This window comes from Stenella coeruleoalba, assembly GCF_951394435.1.
Source record: "Stenella coeruleoalba genome assembly, chromosome: 8".
Classification (NCBI taxonomy): Eukaryota; Metazoa; Chordata; class Mammalia; order Artiodactyla; family Delphinidae; genus Stenella; species Stenella coeruleoalba.
In genome coordinates this window covers 80,806,668-80,831,474 of record NC_137154.1, presented here as the reverse complement: position 1 = coordinate 80,831,474, position 24,807 = coordinate 80,806,668, and the positions used below count along the sequence as shown (strand labels likewise).

The 24,807-nt window shown below is 39.6% G+C and overlaps 1 protein-coding gene across 1 annotated transcript; it reads left to right on the top strand.

Annotated features, from left to right (window-relative positions):
• Positions 1-1,472: 1,472 nt before the first annotated feature.
• On the top strand, positions 1,473-20,396 carry LOC307190428 (caspase-12-like; the record flags this gene model as incomplete). The annotated part of the gene is made up of 10 exons (XM_079929587.1): positions 1,473-1,641; positions 2,770-2,832; positions 3,002-3,079; positions 3,289-3,360; positions 12,435-12,526; positions 12,920-13,093; positions 14,021-14,240; positions 14,653-14,799; positions 19,795-19,904; positions 20,298-20,396. The coding sequence occupies 10 exons, from the start codon at positions 1,473-1,475 to the stop codon at positions 20,394-20,396; spliced, it is 1,224 nt and encodes a 407-aa protein (XP_079785713.1).
• Between the last annotated feature and the right edge of the window lie 4,411 nt (positions 20,397-24,807).

Here is a 24,807-nt window from a genome sequence, read left to right as displayed (position 1 = left end):
TTATTGGAGTACAATTGCTTTACAATGGTGTGTTAGTTTCTGCTTTATAACAAAGTCAATCAGTTATACATATACATATGTTCCCATATCTCTTCCCTCTTGTGTCTCCCTCCCTCCCACCCTCCATACCCCACCCCTCTAGGTGGTCACAAAGCACCAAGCCGATCTCCCTGTGCTATGCGGCCACTTCCCACTAGCTATCTACCTTACATTTGGTAGTGTATATATGTCCATGCCTCTCTCTCGCTTTGTCACAGCTTACCCCTCTCCCTCCCCATATCCTCAAGTCCATTCTCTAGTAGGTCTGTGTCTTTATTCCTGTCTTACCCCTAGGTTCTTCATGACATTTCTTTTTCTTAGATTCCATATATATGCGTTAGCATATGGTATTTGTCTTTCTCTTTCTGACTTACTTCACTCTGTATGACAGACTCTAGGTCTATCCACCTCATTACAAATAGCTCAATTTCGTTTCTTTTTATGGCTGAGTAATATTCCATTATGGCTATGTTTTGTGGGGAGAAAGAGCTCAGGAGGAAGGAACGGGTGAGAGGAGAAGGAGCAATGAAGGGGGCACACACAAGACACAACTATTTTACTCTGAGACTGTAAGGGATGGAAGCTTGGGGCACAGTAATGAGTATGGTAACAAAGTGTTTTAGACAATACATTACAACTTCTTGGAAAAATGGAAAATTTAGAAAATCCGGACCTATGTTCTTAAATCTTTCTTGTTGATTTTAGGCTTTTCTTTGCACTTTGGACTTGACCCAGAGTTCTCACCTAAATGTTACCTTGTCATAGTGAAAGCCCATGCAGTAAAAATGCAGAGTAACTTGAGTTTCCTCCATATTTCTGCTCTCTGTGTGAATTTTTGTTTATAACAGTGAGCAAACCAGATACAGTTTGTGCTCTCAATCTCTGCACAGAGAGTTGCCCTGTCAGCCCTGCCCATGGAAATAAAAATGCATTCTTTTACAGGTGTAATATGTTTTACTGCTATACATATTGAATATAATGTGTTTTTAAATTAGGTATTGATAAAAATGACAGGAAGTCAGTCAACTCTCACTGACTTACAGTGAAGTTGCTTCACTTCTCTGGACCTCAGTTTCCCCATCCAAAAAAAAAATTAGAGAATTGATCATCCATAAGTATTAGTCTAAGTGTGGTCCTCAGACTAGCAGCTTTGGCACCACCTCAGAAATTGTTAGTAATGTAAATTCATGGGCTCCACCTTGATCTATCAAAAAAGAATTTCTGAGAATGGAGTGCAAAAAGTTCTGCTTATCAAGCTTTTTCAGGAGATTCTTTTTAAAATCGAGAACCACTGGCCTGGAATCAGATATCTAAGCTCCTCTCCGTATCTAAAATCCTATCATTCTCACAGAGAAGAGACTACCAAAAGAAGGTCCAGTCAACATGGTGAAGTTAAGGTCCAGGAACGTGCTTGATGGTATTTTTGATGATTGATGGAAAATAAAGTGTTAAATAGGGGTGAGTTACAAAGATTAGGGGAAGGAGTGGACCACATCGTGAAAAGGACTGGAGACCTGGTTTATGATCTCATTGAGAAAATGCAAATGGCAGGCAAAATATTTAAGGACCATTTCTTCAACCCCAAGAAACAACTGAGTTTAAGTGAGTATTTCAGTAAAGGGCTAGTAACTTGTTCTTTATCTACTATCCTCATGCAGTTTTTGTCTTCGTATTTCTTTTTGCAAGTGGATAATATACTATTCACATTTCTAGCACCTTCTTTGCCTGACTGTCTATCTTATTTACTGCCACAAAATGCCCTGATCTACCCAGTCCCTGTTCTATCATCCCCAGTCTGACACAGATTAGGTGATGAGTAAATATTTGTTAAAGGAATAAATGGTGCTGGTGTTGTATTAAATTAAATGATAGTCTTTAATTAATCTGTGCTACTCTGGCCATACACTGTGGCCTTTAGAGTCATTCCCAGATACAGAATGATCAGTAGAACAAAATCCACCATCTTATTCTTAGCTGTGGATTACCCAAGGAAAAAATCTCTGAGAACCTGTATTTCTCCTTGTTAAAGGAAGACAAAGGGAAATTGAAAATTTGAGGAACACAGATGTGTCCTTCTCTCTAGAGCAGGTATTGGAACACTTTTTCTTTGATGAGCCAGAGGTTAAATATTTCAAGCTTTTTGGACCATATGGTTTCTGTAATAATTACTCAAGTCTGCTGTTGTAGTATAGAATCAGTGATAGAAAGTAAGTACAAAATAAGTGTGGATGTGTTCCAATAAAACTTTATTTACAAAAACAGGTGTCAGGCTGAATTTGGACAGTGGGCCATAGTTTGCTGACCCCTAGTTCAGAGTAAAATTATACATCAGTATATCCCCAATTCTTGGAGCACCCTCTGAGACTATTTTGCTATTGTTGAAAGACTAACTTTTGTACAACAATGTATTTTTCTTCCTCACAATGAAAAGTGCTATTTCCGAAAACCTTGATTAATGAATTTGAATATTCCTTGAATTACAGAAGAAGAAGATAATGAGCTCTTTTTTGTTTCAGAGAAAATCTGCCTCCTTTTTCACTTGGCACAAAGTTACAGTTTTTTAAAACAAACCTGGAACTTAGAGAATGGGGCAAATCTCCATGCTCCACAGAGTAGTCAGCCCCATGCTGAGCATAGTCATTTCCTAGTCAGTGAAAGGGAAAGAGTTTGAAGTGTATAGGTTCTATAAATTTAGTTCTGCTAACAAATTTTATTTTACTATTATTTCAGGATCTCATCTGGAAACTGAGAATGATGAATCTGAGAGCACTGAGTCATCTTCTTCTTTGACAGGTAACTGACTCCAAATTTCACATCTCAAGTGAAAACTCTTAGACCTCTAGTGCAGTTAGAAAGTATTTCCTTAAAAGCCTAGAAATTCTATGTTCTCAGTCAGTTTTCATCTTTGGAAATACCCTTCAGAATAGAGCATTGATCCTTAAATTTTTTCATTCCACCTCAGAATCTGAAGATGAAAGTGAAAAAAGTAGAGATGAGGAAAAAGTTGAATCAGCCCAGGCATTGGCTCTCCCTCCAACAGGTAACTGCCCCCAAACCCAGTGGCTCATGGGAACCCTCATTCATTACTTGGGATAAGGCAGCTGTACAACGTCCCTACATTATAGTGGAAAGACCACTAAACTGAGGCTCAGAAAATCTGGCTTATTTCTCTCCTCTGCACCTAACAAAGTCCCTTAAAAGTAAGGTTAGCATTTACATCCCTGATATTCAATTCTCCTAAGAATGTAGAAGTTGAAAGTGAAGATTATGAAACTGAGAAGAATGCTAGATTGTCCCAGGTATCTGTTCTAACTATGATAGGTAATATCATGGACACATAATGACATTATTAGAGCAAAGACAGATAAAGAAACTCCTTATGGTGTAGTGGAAAGAGAACTGAAGTAAAACCCAAGAAATCTGTAACACTGAGCCCACCTCTGTCACTGATTAACCATATTTGCTGGTATAACCAACGTTTCTGAGACTCACATTTTTAAATGGAGTTGATCACATCTTTGAAAGGATTCATAAAACATCAAAGATATAGGCAACTACCAACTGCACAAAACAGAATAAGGATGTGATTAAGAAACACATTAAAAAAAACAGCATGAGTCACACATACTTATGTGGTCACCAAAGAATCTGATGAATTATTGGGCCACTTTAAAGAACCATAGCATCCATAAAAAGGGTAATGATAGTATTGTCTTCTGAGCACTATATTTTCAAAAGTTACAGAAAAACTTACAAAAGGAATAAAAACTTTGTCATCTTTATTCATTGTTATATTCATTCATACATTATATATTCATACACTAATTGAAAATCTACAGTATGCTACTTTAATTACTGTGTTTATAGCAGTGAGCAAGATAAAGTTACTGCTTTCATACAGTGTAGTGAGGGCAGATATATAGTAAACTCTCAAAAAATAAACAGTATAATTTCAGGGGATGTACACAAGAAAGAGGATTAGGTCATAGAAAGTGATATTGTTGTTGAGGGTAGTGGTACACATGAGTCAGGGTGAACAGTTATGAGAACTCTTTTGAGATTATATTTCAGTATATAACTGAACAATAGGAAGGGAATTGTGCCAAACTTTAAGGAAAAAACATTCCATGGAAAGAGGAAACAAGAACAAGAGCTGTGAGTCAGGAAAGGTCTTGTCATGCAAAAGGGTAATAGAGAAGGCTGGTCTGGCTGGGGAGTAGGAAATGAGGGGAATATGGGTGCAGGAGCTGTCAGATACACTGGGATGGCCACAGTATGTGGGGTCTCTGAGAGAAGGAAAAACAATTCGGATTTTATTTGCAATGCAAAGCCTTTAGAATTTTTTGAGCAGAGGAGTGATAAACATAGAATAGAAAATCTACTTGTAAGCTATTTAAGTGTTTCAGTTAAGAGATAATAGCTTTTAAGCTGGGGTTGCAGTAATAGAGATGATAACAAGTGGTTATATTTGGGATCTATTTTGGAGATAGGATCAATAGAAACTACAGATGGATTGGATATGGGCTAATGAAAGAAATGAAGGATTTGTAGAGACATGAATAGACCTAGAGGCTGTCATACAGAGTGAAGTAGGTCAGAAAGAGAAAAACAAATATGGTATATTAACGCATATATGTGGAATCTAGAAAAATGGTACAGATGAACTTGTTTGCAAAGCAGAAATAGAGACACAGATGTAGAGAAAAAATGTATGGACATCAAGGGGGGAAAGAGGGAGGTGAGATGAATTGGGAAATTGAGATTGACATATATACACTAACCTGTATGTATTTTATACTAATATGTATAAAATAGATAACTAATGAAAACCTGCTGTATAGCATAGGGAACTCTACTCAATGCTCTGTGGTGACCTAAATGGGAAGTAAATCCAAAAAAGAGGAGGTATATGTATACATACAGCTGATTCACTTCATTGTACAGCAGAAACCAGCACAACATTGTAAAGCAACTATACCCCAATAAAAAAAATAGAAAAAAAACGATTCTAAGTTTTGGGCTCGGCAACTGGGTGAAAGATATCAATTCCTGAGAGAGAGAAAATTTGTGGTTTAGAGAAAACTTGCGAGAAACCTATTTGTAGAAGAAGACGGTATCAGAAGTCCTTCCTTGTAAGTTTAGTTTAAAACATGTTACATCCAAGAGAAAATGTTGAATAAACAGGTGATGTACAACTGAGGAATTCACAGAGAGATGTTGGTACCACCTAGAAGAGGCCACCTAGGGAGAGATGTTGATAGAGAATAACAGAGACTCTAATACAGAATAATTCCACTTTGGGAAGTTTGGCAGAAGAGGAAAAGTTAGCAATGAACAGACAGATTTTGAAAGAGTAGCTGGAAAATGTAGGATCATAGAAGCCTAGAGAGCATGTTTCAAGAAAGATGTGTTCAACCATGCTAAATGCTAAGAAAGCAACAAATAGTCAGTGGTAACTTTGATAACAGGTATTTTGCTTAAGTTGTGAGGATAATAGCCATTTTATGCATACAAGAAAAAAAATCAGAGTTGAAAACATGAAAATGGTGAAAATAGACAATGCCTTTAACGACTGTGCTGAGAAGTGGAGGAGAGAAATGGTACAATAGATGGAGGGGAAACAGAGTCAAGGAAATGTGTTTTTAAAAGATAAATTAAGATTCTAATATGCCAACGGGGATAGCATAGAAGGGAGAGAGGTAGAAATTGATGCTCTAGAAGATAGGGCTGAATAAATGCTTGAATAAAGTTCCTGTGTGTGAGAGGGAAAGGGACTCATAAGGAGTGGTATCACGCTTAGATCAGAGGAAGAACATATCTTTCTTCTTTTTTTTTTGCGGTACGCAGGCCTCTCACTGTTGTGGCCTCTCCCGCTGCGGAGCACAGGCTCCAGACGCGCAGGCTCAGCGGCCATGGCTCACGGGCCTAGCCGCTCCGCGGCATATGGGATCTTCCCGGACCAGGGCACAAACCCGTGTACCCTGCATCAGCAGGTGGACTCTCAACTACTGCGCCACCAGGGAAGCCCCATATCTTTCTTTTTGGTAGGAGGGAAAGAACAGAAGGTTCTTTGTTTTTTGTATTTGTTTCATCAGTATCTTATAGTTTTCTGAGTACAGTTCTCTTGCTTCCTTAGGTATGTTTATTCTTAGGTATTTTATTCTTTTTGATTCAATGGTAAATGGGATTGTTACCTTAATTTCCTTTTTCTGATCTTTCATTGTTAGTGTATAGGAATGCAAGTGATTTCTGTGCATTAATTTTGTATCCTGAAACTTTACCAAATTCATTGATGAGCTCTAGTAGTTTTCTGGTAGCATCTTTAGGATTTTCTATGTATAGTATCATGTCATTTGCAAACAGTGACAGTTTACTTCCTCTTTTCCAATTTGGATTCCTTTTTTTCCTTTTTCTTTTCTGATTGCTGTGGCTAAGACTTCCAAATATATGTTGAATAGTAGTGGCAAGAGTGGACATCCTTGTCTTGTTTTTGATCTTAGAGGAAATGCTTTTGGTTTTTCACCATTGGGAATGATGTTTGCTGTGGGTTTCTGGTATATGGCTTTTATTATGTTGAGGTAGGTTCCCTCTATGCCCACTTTCTGGAGAGTTTTTATCATAAATGGGTGTTGAATATTGTCAAAAGATTTTCCTGCATGTATTGAAATGATCTTATGGTTTTTATTCTTCAGTTTGTTAATGTGGTGTATCACATTGATTGACTTATATATGTTGAAGAATCCTTGCATCCCTGGGATAAATCCCACTCAAACATGGTGTATGATTCTTTTAATGTGTTGTTGGATTCAGTTTGCTAGTGTTTCATTGGGGATTTTTGCATCTATATTCATGAGTGATATTGGCCTATAATTTTCTTTTTTTGTGATATGTTTGGCTCGTTTTGGAATCACGATGATGGTGGCCTTGGAGAATGAGCTTGGGAATGTTCCTTTCTCTGATGTATGTGGCCCAGGATGTAATCTGTTGTGGGGAATGTTCCATGTGCACTTGAGACAAAAGTGTATTCTGCTGCTTTTAGGTGGAATTACCTATCGATATCAGTTAAGTTTATCTGGTCTAATATGTCATTTAACTCTGTGTTTCTTTACTAATTTTCTGTCTGGAAGATCTGTCCTTTGGTGTAATTGGGGTATTAAAGTCACCCACTATTTATTTTTTATTTATTTTTATTTTTTGCGGCACGCGGGCCTCTTAATGTTGTGGCCTCTCACTGTTGTGGCCTCTCCTGTTGCGGAGCACAGCCTCCGGACACGCAGGCTCAGCAGCCATGGCTCACGGGTCCAGCCGCTCCACGACATGTGGGATCTTCCTGGACCGGGTCACAAACCCGTATCCCCTGCATCAGCAGGCGGACTCTCAACCACTGTGCCACCAGGGAAGCCCAAAGTCACCCACTATTATTGCATTACTGTCATTTTCCCCTTTCATGGGTGTTAGCATTTACCTTACATACTGAGGTGCTCCTCTGTTGGGTGCATATATATTTACAATTGTTATAATTTCTTCATGGATTGATCCCTTGATCATTATGTAGTGTCCTCTTTGTCTTTTGTCCTCTTTTGTCTTTATTTTAAAGTCTATAAATATTGCTACCCCAACTTTTTTTTTATTTCCATTTACGTGGAATGCCTTTTTCCATACCCTCACTTTCAATCTGTATGTGTCCCTAGGTGTGAAGTGGGGTCTCTTGTAGACAGTGTGTATATATATATATATATATATATATATATATATATATATATATATATATATATATATGGGTCTTGTTTTTATATTCATTCAGCCAGTCTATGTCTTTGAGATGGAACATTTAATCCATTTACATTTAAGGTAATTATTGATATGTATGTTCCTATTGCCATTTTCTTAATTGTTTTGGGTTTGTTTTTGTAGGTCTTTTTTCTTTTCCCTTCCTCTTATGTTCTCTTCTCTTATGGTTTGATGACCATCTTTAGTGTTGTGTTTGTGTTGATTTTTCTTTTTTATGTATATATCTATTGTAGTTTTGGGGTTTGTTGTTCCCTTGAGGTTTTGATTTAGCACTCTATATATGTACAAGATTGTTTTATGTTGCTGGTCTCTTTCTTGCCTAGAGAAGTTCCTTTAGCATTTGTTGTAAAGTTCGCTTCGCAGTGCTGAATTCTTTTAGCTTTTGCTTGTCTGTAAAGTCTTTGATTTCTCCAACGAATCTGAATGAGAGACCTACTGGTTAGAATAATCTTGGTTGTAGGTTTTTCCCTTTCATTGCTTGAAATATATCGTGCCACTCCTTTCTGGCCTGCAGAGTTTCTGCTGAAAAATCAGCTGATAATCTTATGGGGATTCCCTTGTATGTTATTTGTTGCTTTTCCCTTTTTGCTTTTAATATTTTTGTTTGTCTTTAATATTTATTGGTTTGATTAATATGTGTCTTGCTGTGTTCCTCCTTGGGTTTATCCTGTATGGGATTCTCTGCACTTCCTGGACTTCAGTGAGTGTTTCCTTTCTCATGTTAGGGAAGTTTTCATCTACAATCTCTTCAAATGTTTTCTCAGGCCCTTTCTCTTTTTCTTCTCCTTTGAGTCCCCTATAATGCAAATTTTGGTGCATTTAATATTGTCCCAGAGGTCTCTGAGACTGTCCTCATTTCTTTTCATTCTTTTTTCTTTATTCTGTTCTTGGCAGTGATTTCCACCACTCTGTCTTCCAGCTAACCTATTCATTCTTCTGCCTAAGTTGTTCTGCTCTTTATTCCTTCTAGTGTATTTTTCATTTCATGTATTGTATTGTGCATCTCTGTTCTTTAAATCAACTAGTTCCTTGTTAAATATTTCTTGTATTTTCTCAATCCATGCCTCAACTCTTTTTCTGAGATTTTGGACCATCTTTAATATCATTACTCTGAATTATTTTTCAGGTAGATTGCCTATATTCTCTTCATTTAGTTGTTCTTGTGGGGTTTTATCTTCTTTCTTTATCTGGGACATACTTCTCTGTCATCTCATTTTATCTAACTTTCTATGTTTACAGTCTCCTTTCCACAGACTGCAGGATCTTAGTTCCTCTTGTTTCTGGTGTCTGCTCCCTAGTGGGTGATGTTGGTCAAGGGGCTTATGTAGGTCTTCTTGTGGAAGGGACTGGTGCCTGCCCTCTCACAGATGGGCCTGTGTCTTGTCCCTCTGATGGGCAGGGCCATGTCTAGGGGTGTGTTTTGAGGCAGTTGTGAGCTCAGTACAACTTTAGGCAGCATGTTTTCTGATGGGTGGAGCTGTGTTCCTACCTTGGTTGTTGTTTGGCATGAGACTTTCCAGCTCTGGGGCCTAAAGTTTGTTGGATGGGACCAGGTCTTTCTGCTGAAATTTGGACCTCTGGGAGATCTCCATTCAATATTCCCTGGGGCTTCTACTACCAGTTTCCTTGCCTTCACAGTGAGTGATAGTTAACATCTGCCTTCCCAGGAGACCCTCTAAGACCCCTAGGTAGTTGTAGCCTGGGTTCCTATGGAGGTACTGCTTTGTGCTGTGTCCCTCCAAGAGTGGAGTCTCTTTTTCCCCCAGCACTGTGGAGCTCTTGCACTCAAGCCTGCTGGCTTTCAAGACTAAAATGCTCTGTGGCTTCTTCCATCCAATGCCAGACCCTCAGACTGTATTGGAGGGCTATTTTATGTGGAACCTCTCTGTGTAGCCTGCATGGGTTTAATATTTTTTGGTGCAAGGGTTGTTTTTAATATAGATGTCTGCCACCTCTTTCCTCACTGTATGATGACTGTTATTCCCTTTATAGGAGGTGTGACTGATGTTGTAGTGTCCAGAGCTTGCACTGGATATTGAGCAGGGCCTCCCCTTTGCCCTGTGGTTGCTACTTCCTTGCCAGAGGTGGGGTATTATCCCTAGTTGTTGGAAGAGAGGCCCCCAGATCTGTTTCTTAGCTGTGTTTCTGATCTGTGGTTTGAGGTAGGCAGGATTGCAGTACTCCTACTGGGAAGGAAGCCACTGAGTATTCCTCCTCTGGAGCTGTTCACCTATGGGTGTGCTCTGTTGTGTCACCTTTCACCCATTGTGAGAGCTCTCAGGTTACACTGCTGTTGGCACTGCTTTCAGTCCCACCTTAACTGTGGGTATGCCAGCCACTGGCCCTGGTATCTCTCAGATGTTTTTTTCACCAGACCTCCAGCATAGATCCACTGAATTCAGGTCCCAGGATTGCAAGTAGTCATGGATCTGGACCTACTGTGGGTGCTATGGGGGCAGCTCTGACTCTAGCCTGGCCCAAACCCTATGTATATGTGCCCACAAAGTCTACAAATGCTAAAGCTAGGTCCATCTTGGCTGTGGGAGCACTTGTTGCCCATTCAGACATTCTGTAGGTGCTGAGATTACAAGGCTGGTCACGGGGGTGTCAATTGAATCTTCACACAGCTGCGAGGAGAGATTTGAGTTTTTCTTCCTTAGTTGCATGTTCCCTGTGGGCTCAGCTGTGGTTTCAGCCCCACCTCTGCATGTGGGCCACCCACAGAGGTCTGCCCCTGAGTCTTCCCTGGAGCACACGAGTCTGCCCCAGTGGGGAGGGAGCTTGGATGCAGCACTGAGGCCAGGGTCACAAGAGCCCTGGTGGTTATGGGAATGCAGTAAGGCAGTGGTCCTGGGCATGAGGGAGCTGGCCTGGGGAGGCAGCGGCCAACATGTGGGGAGAAAGGCTGCAATGACATCTCCACCCCTTGTCACTTAACCTTAGCACTTTTCTTCTACGGCAGTCCAGGTTTCCTCCACAAGAATTCCTGGTTGTGGATTTCCTCACTCCTGTCCCCTCAAGCTATCTCCTTGCAGCCAACAGCAGTCCTTTCCCTGGGTTTGCTCTCCATACACCATGTTCCAACACCCAGGCCCTGTGCACACCAGTGGACACGCATCTCAGGCTGGGGCAGGCAGGGCTGTGGCACAGACTGTCTGTGTAGTTCTCACTCTGTCCTGCCTGCCACAAACCAGTTGCTGCACTCTCTTCCAACAGCCTCAGAAGCTCCCCTTTTGTCCCAACTGATCTTCCCACAGGTGAAGTGCTTCCCTGGATGCAGCAACCTCTCCCCTCCTTCAGCTCCCCAACCCAGGGGTGCCGTTCCCATCCTGCTTCCTCTCCTCTTCTTTTTCCCTTCTCCTTTCCTCATCTTACCCAGTTATGCAGGGATTTTTCTTGTCCTTTTAGGTGCCTGAGGTCCTCTGCTAGTGTTTTATTTTATTTTATTTTTTGTTTTTGCAGTACATGGGCCTCTCCCTGCTGTGGCCTCTCCCGTTGCGGAGCACAGGCTCCGGACGCGCAGGTTCAGTGGCCATGGCTCACGGGCCCAGCCGCTCCGCGGCATGTGGGATCTTCCCAGACCGGGACATGAATCCGTGTCCCCTGCATCGGCAGGCGGACTCTCAACCACTGTGCCACCAGGGAAGCCCCCCTCTGCTAGTGTTTAGCCATGTTCTGTGAGAATTTTTCCATTTGTAGATGTATTCTTGATGTATTTGTGGGGAGATATGAGCTCCATCCACATTCTCCTACTTCTCTGCCATCTTGACCTCCATCAATGATATTCTTATGCAAAAATATTAGAAGGAATAGAATGTTTGTTGCCTAAGGGAAAACGTGAACCAGGGGATACTTGATAGCTATTTTGAAGTATGAGAAGATAACTCTTCATTAACAAGCAGTCATTAACTTTTAATCTGTGCCAGGTATCATTCTAGATACTAGGAATACAGAGATTAAACACAATTAATATAAAAATAATTATTTATATGGGGCATTTACATAAAAAAATAGAAACATAGGGAAAGATATATTGAAGTCATGGGAGAATTCATGGGCTTTACAGGAAGAGGAATTAGATGTTTCTTTCTGTATGTTCCCAATGTGGAAAATATATATCAGTGCTTGGAAAGTTCACACTTTATGATGCTCAGAACTGTTCAAAAATGCCTTAGAATGTTGTAAGTACCCTGTTAGTGGAGATATTTCAGAGAGTGGTAATAATAAAGTAGGCATATAGTCAGCAGAGTTCAAATATCTGAATAATGACCTTATTAGGCAAGATGAACATTAGGCTTCCTTCCCAATCTTAGATATCATGTTTATGTGAGTCTAGTGTGTTGGGTCTGAGAAAGCAATCAAAGTTATGACCACTACCAAAAACAGAAATTTATGGTGGGTTCAGTAAGAAGCAGAAAGCAAAAGGGGGAGTATTCAAGATTTGTGTTTTAGTCATTTTAAATATGAAATGATTTTCTTCTTATACTAAACTTTGTGGTAGGCTGGCAGTAAGCATTTCTGGAGAATGAAAGCCCAGTCAAAAGATCTGCATGACTTCATGGCAGTGGATGCTACTGTTTAATGAGCTATTTTTTCTCTTTTAGCTCCTCAGGAAACACAGGCTTCCCAACATGGGAAGTTAAAACTTTGTCCTCCTGATCATTTCCATACACTGAAGACAACAAAGGCAGATGAGGTGATATGCTTTGGAAGATTTTCCATTTAAACAAGATACTGGGACTCACTCAATTTTAGTTCTTGTTACAAATGTCCTAAGATCAGACCAAAGGCACAAGATGTTATTTAATCATCTTATCTAATTAACTGGTTCTTACATTTGATTTCCTGTCTCTTCCATCACATTCTGAACTCCTATCCACCACCCAACCAAAGCCAAGTTCCTAGAGTGTATACTCAGACCTAGTATATGTTTTCAATTTCAGGTATTGTCTCTTTCCTCAAGAGAATATATTTCCATTTCCAGGCTCTCCAGGCATCCACTATTTAATTGAAAGGGCCTGTTTTGTATGAACTTTGGAGGCAAAATTAGGAGGTCTGGAGCAACTCATTTTGTGTCTGTTAATTGCATTTATATCCAGTAATGGAGAATGAAGTCTGGACATGCCTGGCCCTCATCATCTGCAACAAAGAATTTGACTGTCTTTCTAATCGATATGGTTCTGAGGTTGACCTTTTGGGAATGCAAGATTTGCTTGAAAACCTTGGATACTCAGTGGTTGTAAAAGAGGATCTCACAGTTCTGGTAATGGACCAGGAGAGTGGGACAAGCTTCCTTCCCTCCTAAACAGTTTTGAACTTCTTTCTTAGCAGCTGTAAGAATAAAATGCATGTTATAGAAATTATATTTGCTCCAGAATATGATTCCCTTTACTTCAGCCTCCTCCCGTGCACAGTCTCATAGAAAATATTTAGATCAGCTCTATGTAGCAGTATTTCCCCCCAAATGTGGGATCTTTCTAAAGTTCTCAATCTGGGAGTCATCTATTACTTGATCGCCTGGGTGAGACATAAGCTCTGGACCCTGAAAGTTACTGATATCTACAGAAAAAGCTTTTTTTTTTTGTTGAGATGTTTTACAATCTCAACATCATGTGTGTAAATGTAAAAGTGTGTAGAAAAAAATTGCACATACACACATAAAGAAAATGTTGTTATTCTGGCCATGCCAAAAATAATCCCAGAGGGCTTTAGACAAACCATTTTAAACCTAACTTTCTGCTGTTCCAAGATGAAGGAATTTGTTGTGTTTCTAATTTTTGTCAATAGAAAGTTCTCTCTGTCTCTGTCTCTGCCTCTGTGTCTGTCTCTCTCTTTTTTAATAAAAACTTACAGGAACTCCAACATGTAAAACAGATGAAAGCAAAGCTCTCGTATTAGAGACATATCATCTCACTTGCCCCTCATTATACTCCATCTCCCAGTATCTTCTTAAGTGTAAGCTTCCATTGAAAACCATTGGGCTAGATGTTATGTAAAATCTCTACTAACTTTAATATTTTACACATCTAATTTCCTGGTTTTATGTCAGAATGTAATTTCTCTTACAATTCCATTCAGTCCAAATCACCTGATTCTTTAGTGCTTGCTCCTTTTTGTGAATTCCACCTAGTATTTGAGTATAAACTATATAAGGAGAATTCCTCAATAGTAATTCTGGAGTGTTTTTCAGGAAATGGAAACAGCACTAAGACAGTTTGCTGCCCGCCAAGATCCCCAATCCTCAGACAGCATATTCCTTGTATTTATGTCACATGGCACCCTGGATGGAATCTGTGGGACAGACCCAGATATTCTTCGTGATGATACCATCTTCCAAATTTTCAACAGCTGTAACTGCCAGAGTCTAAAAGATAAACCCAAGGTCATCATTATGCAGGCCTGCCGAGGCAGTGAGTCTGAGTTCAGGAAACCCAGGGAGTGGCCATGTACTTCTTTCTATTAGTCTAGTGTCTAACCTTCATTTTCCCAGGAATGGGGAGAGAAACAATATTTCAGTACAACTCTTAGGTCCAGTCCAGAAAGAAATTGTAATAAGCCTGTACTATTTTTCTTTTTTTTAAGAAATGATAAGTAGCCTAGAATAATGAGGAATATCCTGATTATTTGGGACTAGGTTTTCAACATGGTCATTCTAAACTTAAGTGGGCTTTATGTGGTTCCCAGTCAGTGAGGCAGTTTTTCTAGTAGCAAGACATTTGCATTTTTAATAAATGCCATATTGAAAGGAATAATTGTAAAAGACTTTCTGTGTGTATGTGTGTGTGTTAATATAACATCTTTTATAAGACATGGATGTCTCAGAAGGTGCTGGGATTTTTTGGGTGACTGACATGAGAGAAGCCTCTGCATATAGGTATGACCAGTTCTTGCAGTGTTCCATCTGGAATGATGCCATTACAAACGGCCATGTGGAGAAAGACTTCATTGCTTTCAAATCTTTGACTCCATGTAAGTGACTTCAGAGAGAAAAATTTCTAGATCTCCTATTAGTTTCTTGATCACAGGCTTGGTTATGATCATATCTTATCACTAATATAAGAACATTTCTTCTCTAACTAATGAGATATTTAGGTGGGGAAGATATTTAAGTATTGAGATTTTCATGACTGGAAACGTGTATGTATTGATACTGGAGGAAATTTTCAAAATAAACAGGACTTCGGTGAAGACCCAGATTTAAGATAGTCTATACATAAGTCAAGAGGTTTTTTAGATGTAGCAATGGCACAGAAATGTATCATCTTCTCAGATTTGGTCCACCTGATGATCTACTAACAACTAAATGAGCCAACCAGTGAAACTGTAAAGCTTGCTCAACACATGCTTGCTCAACACCTATCGGCCTGTTATTTGAATCTAGTCTTAGGTTATTAGTTAACATTCAAATACCTGACTTCATGAGAGTGCAATCAGTGACTGAAAATCCTTCTTTGGCAGGAAAGTCAGAGTAGAAGGTAGAAATAAAAGATATTCTTGATTGCTCATGGTCATACCTGTAGAAAATCTATTTAACAGTCATTCATGATATTGTTTTATCAATGATTTAGATAACAAGGGAAGTTTTAAAACCTAGTTTATACAAGTTCTAAGTGCTTTAGTGTAGTAATTTCAAATTTTAATGTGCATGGGAATCATTGAGAACCTCATTAAAACATAGATTTCTGATTCAGTATGTCTGGGGCAGGGCCTGAGATTCTTCACTTTTTAAAAGCTCCATGGTGATGCAGTGTTGTTGGTTCATGGCTGCTTGTGACTAGGAAGGGATTAGAGGACCCTCTGAGTCTACCTGGGGAAATAGGAAAGAGACCATACAGGAAACACCCATTACACAACTGGAATAGTTCTACTTCTCTTTGTTTTACATATTGGAGTTTTAATTATATTTTATTTGAAAGAAGAGTTCTGTGCTTTTAGCTATTGAAGGAAGTTCAAAAAGTATATGCAGTCTGATACATACTCTAAGAGATTATTTAATTTAATTGAGGAAATAAAGTCTAATATGTGAAATTCTTGCATTAATATTTTTATATACATAACTATGTGCAGATAATGTACTAGGTGCAGGGCATGTGATACACAGTTAAAGCAGGCATGGTCACTAAACATTACAGATTACAGAGTGTATGGTCAGGCCAGAGAGACAGAAATTAATTGGGGGAAAATATCTGTTATGTTTAACAGAAATAAATAATGATTGTCAAATGTGATGTGTTTTAAAGAAAAACTTTGTGCTCACATTTGAAAGATGAAGGAATTACCCATATCAAGGGCATGAAAGACAAAATCAAACAGACTCACTTATGTCACATGGTTTTAAAATGGAGCCGAGAGGCCATTAACGAAGTGAGCTTTATGCACATCCTCACCAGCTGAAACATGAACTTTTTTTTTTTTTGCGGTATGTGGGCCTCTCACTGTTGTGGCCTCTCCCGTTGTGGAGCACAGGCTCCGGACGCGCAGGCTCAGCGGCCATGGCTCACAGGCCCAGCTGCCCCACGGCATGTGGGATCTTCCCGGACCGGGGCACGAACCCGTGTCCCCTGCATCGGCAGGCGGACTCTCAACCACTGCGCCACCAGCGAAGCCCTGAAACATGAACTTTTGAGCTGGACCAAACTACAAATATGCCAAATATTCCAATAACTCTGCAAGAATACCTGCTACTTGCTCCAGCAATGGACTTTTGCTGAGTGATAGCGTTGGCAACCAATCATGTTCAGTCAAGTCTAGCTTTCTGCCTTGCAACACCAATCAAAATTCTTTGTAAGCAAATTATGTAAAGATTCCCTTTTTTGTCTTTAAAAACCTCTGATTTTGACCCTTAGTGGGACACTATTTGGATTGCTACCCTAATCTGTGTGCCTTGAATAACAATTCTTTGATCCCAAATAAATGTTTTTGCTTGATTATTGCCTCTTAACATTTTTAGGCTGACAAGGGTAAGAGAGGAATATTCCAGACAGAAAAAAAAAGCAGTGTACGAGGAAGGCGTGAGAAAGAAAGAAAGGAGCTTAGAAAAGAGAACCAGAGAACCAGTGTGGCTAAAACACAGAGCCAGGGGACAGTAACCAGAAGGAATTTGGAGAAGTACACAAGAGCCACATAATTTGAGGCCTCATATGTTAAGGAAGGATTTGGTCTTTTGTACTAATATATTTTAATACTAATTTTACTTTATACTACTAATTTTACTTTATACTATTTCATTGCTTAGGTGACCTTTAAGCAATGAAATGATAAGATTTTCTTGCTTTTTTTTCTTTTTAAAAAATTTATTGAAATATAGTTGATTTACAATGTTATGTTAGTTTCAGGTGTACAGAAAAGTGATTCTTTTTTTACATTGTCTTTCATTATAGGTTTTTACAAGATATTGAGTATAGTTTCCTGTGCTATACAGTAGGTCCTTGTTGGTTACCTATTTTATATATCATAGTGTGTATATTTTAACCCCAAACTCCTAATTTATCCATCCCCCCCTTTCCCCTTTGGAAGCCATAAGTTTGTTTTCTATGTCTCTGATTCTATTTCTATTTTATGAATAAGTTCATTTTTTTCATTTTTTTAGAGTCCACATATAAGTGATATCATATATTTGTCTTTGTCTGCCTTACATCACTTAGTATGATAATCTCTAGGTCCATCCATGTTGCTGCAGATGGCATTATTTCATTCTTTTTGATGGCTGAATAGTATTTCATTGTGAGATATATATATATATAATCTCACATTTTCTTTATCCATTCATCTGTCAATAGACACTTAAGTTTCTTCCATGTCTTGGCTATTGTAAATAGTGCTTCTATGAACATTGGGGTGCATGTATCTTTTTGAATTATGGTTTTCTCCAGATATATGCTCAGGAGTGGGATTGCAGGATCATATGGTAGCTCTATGCTTAGTTTCTTAAGGAAACTCCATACTGTTTTCCATAGTGGCTACACCAATTTACATTCCCACCAATAATTTAGGAGGGTTCCTTTTTCTCCACACCCTCTCCAGCATTTATTATTTGTAGACTTTTTGATGTTGGTCATTCTGATTGGTGTGAAGTGATACCTCACTATAGATTTGATTTGCATTTCTCTAATAATTTGTGATGTTGAGCATCTTTTCATGTCCTTTTTGGCCATCTGTGTGTCTCTTTTAAGATGATCACTGTGAGGATTCTGTGGAGAACGAATTACAGTACAACAAAATTAGATGTAGGGAGATAGGTTAAAATGCTATTGCAATATTACAAGCCATAGGTGATAATGATATTCTTGGGATGAGGTAAATATTTGGATCCAGAAAATAATTAGTATATAAAATTTATATGGCCTAGTAGTTTAGCAAGTATGTCTGATGAACATGAAGACATGATTGAGGTGACTCAAGTTTGCAGTGGAGAACTATGGTTTATTCATTAAAATGGAAATCCTGCCAGAAAATTTGAGATGCCTTTGGCATATTTCAAGATGAAATGAAGAGTGGAGAGTTACATAGCTGTATATTCCAGAGGAGAGAGCGTTTGAATTTTGGGAGATGCTTGCCTAAGAATGATATCTAATATTCTAAAAATGGATCAACTTATCTAGCAACAGAGAATAGAAGGAGAATAGATCCTAAAGCTAAGGTTTGAAGAACTCTAGAGTTCACGATCTGAGACAGAAATATTAGTCAACAAATTATACTAAGAAAGTATGGTCAGGGAATAAGAAAACTAGGAGGATGTGTTGTCAGAGTTATGAAGAAAGAATCTGTTGGAGTTACCAATATTTTCTGATGTGAATGGGAGACCAGGTAAATGTGGGGCCTGATAAATGACCATTAGACTTAATGAATTAAAGGTCATGTATGACCTTGGGGAAAGTCATTTGGTAAAGTTGTTGTGGGAAGGAGAAGACAGACAGGAGTGAGCAGGCTAGGAGGAAATGAAGATGTTGAGTATAGATAAATTGGAGAAATTTAACTATAAAAAGGAAGGAGAAATAGGAAGGTAGTTGCAGATAAAGTGACCAGAGAATATTAGCTTTTTCTGATAAGAGAAATTTGATCACATTGCAATGGTAAAGAGAGGTAATAATTCAAAAGATGTTCACCTAGAGTCTGTCATACAGAGTGAAGTTAAGTCAGAAAGAGAAAAACAAATACCATATGCTAACACATATATATGGAATCTAAGAAAAAAAAAAAAAAGGTCATGAAGAACCTAGGAGTAAGATGGGAATAAAGACACAGACCTACTAGAGCATGGACTTGAGGATATGTGGAGGGGGAAGGGTAAGCTGGGACAAAGTGAGAGAGTGGCATGGACATATATACACTACCAAACGTAAAATAGATAGCTAGTGGGAAGTAGCCTCATAGCACAGGGAGATCAGCTTGGTGGTTTGTGACCACCTAGAGGGGTGGTAGAGGGAGGGTGGGAGGGAGGGAGACGCAACAGGGAAGAGGTATGGGAACATATGTATATGTATAACTGATTCACTTTGTTATAAAGCAGAAACTAACACACAATTGTAAAGCAATTATACTCCAATAAAGATGTTAAAAAGAAATAGATGTTCACTCAATAAAACAGTGAGTGCAAAAAATTATAGTATTAAAACAGTATGGATGAAGAGCAGGCCCAGAGTCAAGGACTGCCAAGACCTGGCTTCTTTTATTCTATTATGTAGTAAATGCTCAAAGGATTTATGTTCTTTTCTACTACTTGCAGTCCTAGAGGTTGTAATGTTGGTCCTGCCTACTAAGAAAGTCAAAGGAATTTATAATTGAGGGTCTATGATGGCTTCTTTGGGACTGTTATGTAAACATCTCAGCATTGTCCAGATTTGACCTCCCTCCTTCCTACGAAGCACCAGAATCAAACTTTGTTCAAAAGTTATGGCTCTAAGAGTCTTGTACACTTATATGGTGGCTGAATCCCCCCATTATTTTAAAACTGTTTATTTTAAGGCAATGTTTCTTGGATACTTGACACAAATGGCTCTCTTTTCATTTCCCAACTTATCTACTACTTCAACGAATATTCTTGGTGTTACCAGTTGGAGGAGATTTTTCGAAAGGTAGGAATCTCTATGTCTTTTCAATTTATGTCCCAGAAAACTCTGTAGAACTGTTTGCAAAGCTTTTCTGTGAATCCTGAAGCTCTTAAGTCATCTTGATGCTCCTTCCTGTACTCCAAGTTTATTTAAAGAGGAAGTTTCTGGAAGCACACTACGTAGAACCAGAGTGAGTTTTTCTTATTCTGATAGGCTTGCTTATTTAATGAGTGCTTTTGAGAGTACTATTTCATTTGTGTAGGTACTATATCCAAGGAAAAGCTAAAAAGTTCTTCTGTTTATATTGTACTATCTGACCACAGCCTTAATACAAACTGTATACTATATACTCACTTCTGAGAAGAAGTCCAGAATTCCCTTTTAAATTTTTTTAAAAAGATTTCTTTACTATTTTAGGTTCAACATACATTTGAGACCCCAAATGTACTGACCCAGATGCCCACGATTGAAAAACTATCCATGACACGATATTTCTACCTCTTCCCTGGGAATTAAAATCATGCAAAGCATCCAGGTAAATGTATCCAAGAAGTGGATTTGGGTGCTCCCTGCTCAGAGTCTATACAAAAAGTCTGTACAGAATGGAGAACAATGACAGAGTGCTGCAGCACCGTAGTCACCGAGGCTTGCCTTATCTGCCTTTTCTTACTGGCTGCTGGTGAAACTGTAGTTTTATTTGACTTTAGCCATTGTATAATGACTGCACATGAAATGATAAGTCCAATGGTAGCTTGCTAGAAAACATTTCAGCCCTCATTTCTCTCAAGGATCTACTCAGTGAATATAAAATATTTAGTTTTTATGCATGCACAAAACCAAATAATAGGACATGCTATGTAGAGCAGGTGTTTAGCTTCCTGACTTCTGAGAAGTCAGTTTTGCTGAGTCACATCCCTTCTCTGTTTGTGATGAGGGCTGCCTGGACCACAGTGTCAACTGTTGTTGCTGGATCTATGCTGAGGCAATGAGCTTCTAGCGTAGATCTTCCCATTTGGGGATGACGGGTCCATAGCCCTTTTGTGAAGATACATCTCACAGGAGAGATGAGATCTATTTATATCTTATCTCTAGAAGCCCAATTACTCATGTTCTCTTCTCTTTATTTTTTCCAGGAAAATTAAGGCATTATGGTTCCTATGAATCTACTATTTTAAAAGGTCAACTTAATTAAGAATATTTTTATATAAACTTCCCAACTGCCCATCCTCCAAAAATAACAGGGTAAAATCACTCCTATACTACTGCTGTATTAATGCTTCATAAATTCTTTTAAAATTATGCTTGCTTTCTCATTTTACCATAAATATGTCATGCTCATTACAAAACAAATTTTAAGTATAGAAAAACAAAAATTTTAATGAAGAAATAATACTTGTTAACCTTTTTGGCATTTCTAGATGCAAGTCTAAATACTTCTACATTTTTTTGTTGCCAAGATTTGTTATATGCATACAAGAAATAATGCTGATAATGATTGGCAGAGGAATGAAGATACATGTCTCTTTTTAATACTGTTACTAATTTAATAGATAAAAATAGTCAATTTCGGGGGACTTTGAAGATGGCGGAAGAGTAAGACGCGGAGATCACCTTCCTCCCCACAGATACACCAGAAATACATCTACACGTGGAACAACTCCTACAGAACACCTACTGAACGCTGGCAGAAGACCTCAGACCTCCCAAAAGGAAAGAAACTCCCCACGTACCTGGGTGGGACAAAAGAAAAAAAGAAAAAAAACAGAGACAAAAGAATAGGGACGGCACCTGCACCAGTAGGAGGGAGCTGTGAAGGAGGAAAAGTTTCCATACACTAGGAAGCCCCTTCGCGGGCGGAGACTGCGGGAGGCGGAGGGGGGAGCTTCGAAGCCGCGGAGAAGTGCACAGCAATGGGTGCGGAGGGCAAATCGGAGAGATTCCCGCACAGAGGATCAGTGCAGACCGGCACTCACCAGCCCGAAAAGCTTGTCTGCTCGCCCGCCGGGGCGGGCGGGGCTGCGAGCTGAGGCTCGGGTTTCGATTTCGGTCGGAGCGCAGGGAGAGGACTGGGGTTGGTGGCTTGAACATAGCCTGAAGGGGTTAGTGCACCACGGCTAGCCAGGAGGGAGTCCGGGGAAAGGTCTGCACCTGCCTAAGAGACAAGAGACTTTTTCTTCCCTCTTTGTTTCCTGGTGCGCGAGGAGAGGGGTTTAGGAGCGCTGCTTAAAGGAACTCCAGAGACGGGCGCGAGCCGAGGCTAAAAGCGCGGACCCCAGAGACGGGCGGGAGATGCTAAGGCTGCTGCTGCCGCCACCAAGGGGCCTGTGTGCGAGCACAGGTCACTCTCCACACCCCTCTTCCGCAGAGCCTGTGCAGCCCGCCACTGCCAGGTTCCCGGGATCCAGGGACAACTTCCCCGGGAGAACACACGGTGGGCCTCAGGCTGGTGCAACGTCACACCGACCTCTGCCGCCGCAGGCCCGCCCCGCAAGCAGTGGCCCTCCCTGCCCCCCGGCCTGAGTGCGCCAGAGCCCCCGAATCAGCGGCTCCTTTAACCTCGTCCTGTCTGAGCAAAAAACAGACGCCCTCCAGCGACCTACACGCAGAGGCAGGGCCAAATCCAAAGCTGAGCCCCTGTGAGCTGTGAGAACAAAGAAGAGAAAGGGAAATCTCTCCCAGCAGCCTCAGAAGCAGCGGATTAAAGCTCCACAATCAACTTGATGTACCCTGCATCTGTGGAATACCTGAATAGACAAGGAATGATCCCAAATTGAGGAGGTGGACTTTAGGAGCAAGATGTATGATTTTTTTCCCCTTTTCCTCTTTTTGTGAATGTGTATGTGTATGCTTCTGTGTGAGATCTTGTCTGTATAGTCTTGCTTCCACCATTTGTCCTAGGGTTCTATCCGTCCATGTTTTTTATTAAATTTTTTTCTTAATAATTAATTTTAATTTTAATAACTTTATTATACTTTACCTTCTTTCTTTCTTTCTTTCTTTCTTTCTTTCTTTCTTTCTTTCTTTCTTTTTCTTTCCTTCTTTCTTTCCTTCCTTCCTTCCCTCCTTTAGACAACGAACCATCTCAAATTGAGGAGGTGGTCTCTGAGAGCAAGATTTATGATTTTTTCACCTTTACCTCTTTTTGTGAGGGTGTATGTGTATGCTTCTGTGTAAGATTTTGTCTGTATAGCTTTTCTTCCAACATTTGTCCTAAGGTTCTATCCGTCCCTTTTTTTTTTCTTTTTTCTAAATAAGTATTTTTTAATTCAATAACTTTATTATACTTTATTTTATTTTACTGTATCTTCTTTCTTTCTGTCTTTTTTCCTTCTTTCCCTCCTTCCTTCCTTCCTCTCTCCCTCCCTCGCTCCTTTCTTTCCTTCTTGCCTTCTTTCCTTCTTTGCTTCTTTCTTTCTTTCTTTCTTTCTTCCTTCCTTCCTTCCTTCCCTCCTTTCCTCCTTTCTTTCTTCATACTTCTACTAATTCTCTCTACTTTTTCTCCCTTTTATTCTGAGACATGTGGATGAAAGGCTCTTGGTGCTCCAGCCAGGAGTCAGGGCTCTGCCTCTGAGGTTGGAGAGCCAACTTCAGGACACTGGTCAACAAGAGACCTCCCAGCTCCACATAATATCAAATGGCAAAAATCTCCCAGAGACCTCAATCTTAACACCAGCACCCAGCTTCACTCAACGACCAGCAAGCTACAGTGCTGGACAACCTATGCCAAACAACTAGCAAAACAGGAACACAACCCCACCCATTAGCAGAGAGGCTGCCTAAAATCATAATAAGGCCACAGACACCCCAAAACACACCACCAGACATGAACCTGCCCACTAGAGAGACAATATGCAGCCTCATCCACCACAACACAGGCACTAATACCCTCCACCAGGAAGCCTACACAACCCACTGAACAAACCTTAGCCACTGGAGACAGACATCAAAAACAGCGGGAACTACGAACCTGCAGCCTGCAAAAAGGAGACCCCAAATACAGTAAGATAAGCAAAATGAGAAGACAGAAAAACACACAGCAGATAAAGGAGCAAGATAAAAATGCAACAGAACTAAAAAATGAAGAGGAAATAGGCAGTCTACCTGAAAAAGAATTCAGAATAATGATAGTAAGGATGATCCGAAATCTTGGAAATAGAATGGACAAAATGCAAGAAAAATTTAACAAGAACTTAGAAGAACTAAAGATGATACAAACAATGATAAACAACACAATAAATGAAATTAAAAGTACTCTAGATGGGATCAACAGCAGAATAACTGAGGCAGAAGAACGGATAAGTGACCTGGAAGATAAAATAGTGGAAATAACTACTGCAGAGCAGAATAAAGAAAAAAGAATGAAAAGAACTAAGGACAGTCTCAGAGACCTCTGGGACAACATTAAACACACCAACATTCGAAATAGAGGTTCCAGAAGAAGAAGAGAAAAAGAAAGGGACTGAGAAAATATTTGAAGAGATTATAGTTGAAAACTTCCCTAATATGGGAAAGGAAATAGTTAATCAAGTCCAGGAAGCACAGAGAGTCCCATGCAGGATAAATCCAAGGAGAAATACGCCAAGACACATATTAATCAAACTGTCAAAAATTAAATACAAAGAAAGCATATTAAAAGCAGCAAGGGAAAAACAACAAATAACACACAAGGGAATCCCCATAAGGTTAACAGCTGATCTCTCAGCAGAAACCCTACAAGCCAGAAGGGAGTGGCAGGACATACTGAAAGTGATGAAGGAGAAAAACCTGCAGCCAAGACTACTCTACCCAGCAAGGATCTCATTCAGATTTGATGGAGAAATTAAAACCTTTACAGACAAGCAAAAGCTGAGAGAGTTCAGCACCACCAAACCAGCTTTACAACAAATGCTAAAGAAACTTCACTAGTCAAGAAACACAAGTGAAGGAA